At 43.6% G+C, this 6439-nt stretch overlaps 1 protein-coding gene across 1 annotated transcript in view; it reads left to right on the top strand.

The window, feature by feature from the left end:
* Positions 1-4809, top strand: part of PTGFRN (prostaglandin F2 receptor inhibitor) — a 128385-nt gene extending 123576 nt beyond the window's left edge. The window contains exon 9 of the mRNA XM_014517579.2: positions 1553-4809. Coding sequence (XP_014373065.1) covers positions 1553-1719 — 167 coding nt within the window. The 3' untranslated portion in view covers positions 1720-4809. The remainder of the gene's footprint in view (positions 1-1552) is intronic.
* The last annotated feature ends 1630 nt before the right edge of the window (positions 4810-6439 follow it).

Here is a 6439-nt window from a genome sequence, read left to right as displayed (position 1 = left end):
CCTGCTGGCTCTAGGCAAGGGCTGATTGGGCCAGCCTAAACACTCCTTGTCCCTGCTGGTAGGTTTTAGACCTCAGCAACAGTTGAACAGGCAAATTTATCAGTGAATCTGTCCCACTCAGTGATAGGCTTCCCTGGGGTCTTGGGGAGCTAAGGAGTAGCTCCTGATAGCCACTCTAATTAAAGCCCCCGCCCCCCCCCACACACTTGGACCACATTTAAAGATACCACAAGCACTCTGACCGGATGTGTAATACCTAGAACCAAGACTCCAGTTGTGCTTTAAGTGTTTGACTATCTTTACACTGACCATGGGAAGGAAGTATTGGTCTCACTTCTCACATGCAGAGCACTGAGGCACAGTGACTGGTCCTGCAGTTACTTTCAGAGTCAAGAACAGAACCTGGGAGTTCTAACTTTTCATCTCCTCTTCCAATCACAGCATATGCTGCTCCCTGCCTTTAGTATCCTTGACTTACTAGTCAGTCCTTTCCCTTGGTTACAAGTGTGCCTTATATGAGAGGGCTGATTCTGATCATGTCTAGTCCATGTTGCAGTTAAGCACTTATACCCAGCAAGTAACTAAACAGTAGTAGCATTAGTCTAGGAATCATTTTGTCCTAATTATTTATCAAAACAGGTTCTTTCCTGGCTATTCAAGGAATGGCTTCACTAGGAGGCTCCAAGGAAGATGGAATGAAAATTATGTCTTTGCTGTCCCCTCTATGCAGATAGTGAATTACCCAAAGACCAGACAAATTACCCTTTAACTCTTCCCGTTTTCCAGTTGGTTAACCCTTGAGTTCAGTACTCTCCATATGAGCTATGGTGAGAGCTGCAGCAGTCTGACTCTTGCCTGACTCTTCTGGGTTGTATGTCACCTGGATGATTGCCCTCAGTTTTCTACATGGCTCTGCCTTCCAAACTCTTTATTCCCCTGAGTTGATGGCAGCAGGCAGAAAAGCACTTCAAAAAATTAGGCCACTTCTACAGGCACCTGATTATGGGCTTGGTTGAACACTGCTAAGCGGCTAGAGTTAATTTCTTCCTTAGCTAGCTCTAAATCTATAGTAGACTTTTGTTACTGAAGTCAGACCTTCTTCATTTGGGAGCCCAATTCTAAATGGAAAGGCTTTCCAACAGACTTATTTAAATGGCTGTTAAATGAATGTCAAGATTTATGGTTGAATGCTTCTCAGAACCAGGGCAGCCCTTGGAATTGGCTAGGCTGGAGCTGGTTATCTTGCAACAAGGTTTCTCTTGGAAGAGCCTGGTATTTTTGGTTCCCTGTGGGCTGGGAATTGGAGGAAATTTAGATGGTGAAGGGATGAATTGGTGAGGGGAGAGGATTCTTTTTCAGAAACCTTAAGAGGGTAAAGGCTGGAAATAGAGAGCTGTACTTATTCCTTTCTGAAATGAGTTAATCCATCCCGAACTGAAACATGTGGGGGTTTTATTTATTTATGTATTTCCTTAGGCAGAACAAACGTGTTTGGCACTTACCAGGATGCTCTAATGATTTTTTGTTCCTTCTTTTTCCATCCTCTCCCCAGTGCTGAATGCTTTCAAGTATCCACTGTTGATAGGCACTGGTCTAGCCACCCTCATCGGACTCTTATCCTGCCTTATTGGCTACTGCAGTTCCCATTGGTGTTGCAAGAAGGAAGTTCAGGAAACCAGGCGGGAGCGACGCCGGCTGATGTCTATGGAGATGGACTGAGCAAGGGAATGAGATGCATGCACGTTTTGGGAGAGATTCAGAGGGATTGTCCAGAGGCTGCTTTTAAACTGAAAGTGTTTAACACTTAAATGTCCCTCGGATGGTGTTTTTTCTCTCTGATCTCACCCAGGATCTAGTGCTTCTCCTCTCTACATGCTAAGTACTGAGAGCACAGGCCATATTTATCAACACAGAGCTCTCCTCTTCCTGTGGCACTTTCTGTGGGGATACATCCTGCACTCAGACTGTCCAGCCTTCTTTCATCAGGACCTTTTAGACAAGAATTGCATTTAAATCTTTTTATCTCATTTTTAAGATATCTCTGGTGTGATCACGTGATTGGGAGGAGGGATTTGCCATGGAGCAGGCAGAGGTTGGAAAAAGCATTTGCCTTTTATACAATCTGCTGACCTTCTCCAGCACCCCAGCCCCACCCTGCCCCAGTGACTCATTCAGATCTCTAGTGTTGGGAGGAAACTGCAGTCTGGGTTGCTCTGGACTTGTCACAATAAGGTGCTGTTGTCAAGGGCTGGTTTGTAATTATCACTGTACCCTCCTTCCCCTATTTTCAGGGGCTTTGCTATTAACTCCAGAAGAGAGTGTATGCAGAGGTCTCCTGAGATGGGTTTTATTAATTTTTTTTCTTTTTACCAAGTTCTTTAAGAAAACATGAAATCCTTCTTGATCTCGATTCTGGTGACAGATGTTGGCTCACAACCCCCCAGGACTGAATAAGAATTTCATGCTGTCCCTTACAATCCCTCTCTGTGTGCCTGAACACTGCCCCATAAGGCTACTGCTTGTATTAAGAAGGAAATTCAGTTTTCACGGCCTGCTCAGTTTTGCCTCTGTGCACAGACTGCCAGTAAAGCATCAGCTAATGGTGATGGCATGTGATGTGAGTGCAATCCCTCTCCTTAAAGAGTTAAATGGCCTTCACCAAATCTTTTAAAGATAGCTAGCCAGCCGACCTTTGGCTGGAAATGGCTTGGAAGCCAGCTATTGCCAGTGCAATGTACTGTGTAATGTACTGGCAGTAGGTTCTATAGTAATTTTCACTTTATTTCCTTGCAGTTGCCTAAGCAAATCACTACAACCCTTGAATTTTGGCAGCAGAGAGGGCATGATCTATAGGATCTGAGTTGCAACTCAGGACAGGAACAGAAATAGCCCAAGATGAATAAGAGGTCCACAGGTTTTGATGATATTTTTGTAAAATGCAGTGATCTCTACCTGTCAGCAGCCCCTTGTCCATTGTGATGCCCAGCACTAGAGATCTCCTGGTGGGGTTTATGAGGTGTACTCCTAGGTGCTATAGTAGAGAAGCCCAGCTCCAGTCTTCCACATTCCCCTGGAATGGCTCTGAAGAAGGTGCTCCCTGTTGTCTAGGCAGCTCTGTGTTCCAGCCTGGCTGGTGTTTTTAAGCAATAAGAGTTAGACTATAGACATTGTGTACACAACCAAATTTACTGATACCACACCCAGAGTTTTCGGCTTAAATAAGCAATGAGGAAGATTCAGAGTTGAGGCCTGTGCTTCATCCATCTCCACTTTGTTTAGGAATAAAGGGCAAATGGTAGGAGAGGCCATCTCCAAAAGGTCAAGACACCATCATATTGTTAACAGTCTAGGCTTTACATGGTTAGTCTTATCTGTAATTACTTATCCACCTTGGTGTACTCTCCATAGGTGCTGCAGGATCTAACTTCCTAACAGAACTATATTTCTCATCCCTGCTCATAGGCTCTAATGAAGCAGTGACTACAAATAACTTTTGGGGTGCATTTTCTCTTTCTTACATTCAATTACCTATGTCCTGACTTGTTCTGAAGCTGCCATAAAACTTTTCTCCAGGAGATGTAGGCTAAGATTTCCACATGGAATGAGCTATTTGGGGTCTGAGACTCCCCCCAAAAAAGTTGTTTTTTTTCCCCCAGAGAGTGTATGCTAAGCACTTATTTTTCCTTTAAGTGTGTGCATTTTAATTGGAACCTCTTTAATGTTTCATTTGGGCACCCCAAAATTGGCACCCAAAATTACTAGTTGCACTTGAGATATCTTGGTCGGAATCTTCACAGCAGCCTTCCTTAATACCAGTCTTTTCCTGCAGAAGAGCCTTGAGGGTTTTTTTTTTTTATCACCTTCCTGAAGCTGCAGGCAGGCAGAGGCTGTCCAGCAAGGAACATGCAGCAGCCATAGACGCTTCCCTGTTTTATAAAACAGGAAACAGTATTTACTCCACTTTCCAAAGAAGAAAAGTAGTGAAGCTGATTCATTAGAGCAGGGGATGCTGCTCTTCTCGAACCAGCACAGGATGTTTGTCATCTTCTTCTACTCTGCCAACCACAGAGGCAGCCCACTTTTCTCTGGTCATGCAGGATGTTGTGTCTTCTCTTCAGATTACTTTTGTCCTTCCCGCACGCAGAGCAGCAACTCTGCTTGTTTTCTTTCCTGCTTTAATGTTGGCTTTCCTCATAACATAGCAGTATTTTTTTTAAAGAAAAAAATAAAGTTTCAAGCGTGTCTTTTGTTGGGAAGGAAAAAGAGTTACTCAAAGCACAAGTCACTCGCTCTCCTGGCAGGTTTAGCCCTTGTCTTTGTTGCTTTTTGGTTATGTTGTGGAAGAAGGGAACCGTGACTGTAATGTGGTGATTGTGGAATGAGCGAGCAGGGAGTGGCCAGCAGCTCCTTAGCACACACCATGCTCTGGCGTGAAGACAAAAATCTCAGGGTTATTTTGGCTTGGGGCTCTTTGCCCATCAGTCAAGGGTTCCTGTGTCTTATCTAATGTTGACTTCCCTTTAGAGACCATAATAAAACACCTTCTTCCCACACAAAATAAAATGAGCTAGTCCCTAAGCTACACAGCTGCTAGCTCTTTGGAAGGTGATGCTGCATCCTCTTAAATCCTGGTCTTGGTGTGTTTTGAAGGCTGAAATCCTGGGTATAGAAGTTTCTCAGCAAGTCTCCTTCAAGCTGTGCCAATTTTATATTAACTATTTTTTATATAATGGTAATCTGTCTCCAGCTATAAAAAAAAATAAGGTGTGTCAGTCACTCCTTCCTATGGTTTTTTTTTTTTTTTTTTTTTTTTTTTTTTTTTTTTTTTTTTTTTTTTTTTTTTTACCACTTGCATGTGTTTGAAGACAGGTGGGTACCAGGAGAATGTCACATAAGGCACAGTGTGAGGTTCAGTACCATCCATGCTGCAACCCTTGGTATTGACCGCCAATAGCCAAGTATCCAAAGGGCTCCTTTCAATCTTACTCTGTTCGCGTTGCCACACATTTCCTACTTGGTTACAGCTGGGAAATTCCTCTGAACACTTGGCATTTGAACTGGGAATAGCTTGAAAGTGACTTAATGAAAGGACAGGATTTTGAAGTTAAGGGAAAAAATGGTGTTTTGGCACAATTCTGGAATGCAGGAATTGAATAGTTCTAATGATGCTGTGTAATGTTTCTTTTTATGTTAAAATAAAGAGCGAGTCTTTTCATTAAATCACTCTGTAATCAGAATGTTTGCCCTACAGGTAGTTCTCCTTGATACGTTCATGAACAAGGATGTCAGGGTTAAGCCTTGGACCCTGTTTCTACAGCTCCCTCAGTGAAGTAGCCATTACCCTGTTTTGCACAAATTTCAGTGGTTTGCTTAAGACCACAGAGTGAATCAGCAAATGGGCAAGGTCAACACAGGGAGCCTTGGCTTTGCTTCCTGTCTGTACCCACTCTCTACACTCCTATCTCAGGCAACAGTTTGCTTTTCTTCTTTTCCACTGAAGGATTGTTGTGAGTGAATGCCTGCTGTATCCTCTAAAACCAAGGCAAGGCCTACTGGCTGGTGCTCCTGACTTCCCCTAAGGTGTTTTCTTCCTGAGCTGTCAGAAAAAGCAGCTGTGGTTATAGCTAAAAATCTTTTTTCATACTCTTCTTGCTAATGTATCAGCCTGGGATTTTATTTCTTCTGCTACAAATGGTAAGGCTGCCGAAACCTATGGCAGTAGGAAGAACATCCCTCACTGCTGTGCTGTAACACTTGTACTTTTCTCTATAGGTATTTGCATCTGATGAGGCAGAAGAAGCATTTTCAGGCTCTGGACTCTGCTATGGCAATGTAAAAGCCATAGAATCGGGAGACCTCCAGGGTCATTTTAATCCAAACATCTGCATAGATGCAGGTTACCCTATCCCTAAGCCAACCTAGACAGATTCCTATCCAGCCTCTTTTTGAAAACTTCTGCTGGAGGAGATTCTACAACTTTGAGACCAGTCTTTCATGTCACTAGCCCCCTTCAGCTTGACTAATACTATAGCTGCTTCCCTGTGGTAGGCAATGCCGCTATGTGATGGCTCACACTGAAGTTCTCTGTTCCCTTGATTCCACATGCTTGAGTCCTAGATCTAGTCCCCTAAGAAAAGGCTGTGACAAAATCCATATGTGTTCATGGTGGAATCTGGGAGGTAGCATAGGTCAGAGATCTTTGGGAGGGGACTTTTGTTTGAAATAATTTTATTGTACCTTGTACAATGGAGCTCCAGCCCCTGTTGTCCTTGAGTGCTGTCAGAATGCAAATAAGTGAGATATCTGAGGGAGTGGGTGGTGGTGCAGCAACATTTGCTCTGTGGCACTGCTGTGCTGGCAACATACCTACTTGGTATGGGTTTTCCCCATGAACTTGTCTTACCCCAGCATTATTTTGCTATGTGGCCATTTCTTGTGT

Source organism: Alligator sinensis, unplaced genomic scaffold, assembly GCF_000455745.1.
Source record: "Alligator sinensis unplaced genomic scaffold, ASM45574v1 scaffold19_1, whole genome shotgun sequence".
Classification (NCBI taxonomy): domain Eukaryota; kingdom Metazoa; phylum Chordata; order Crocodylia; family Alligatoridae; genus Alligator; species Alligator sinensis.
This window is presented reverse-complemented; position numbering and strand designations above follow the sequence as displayed.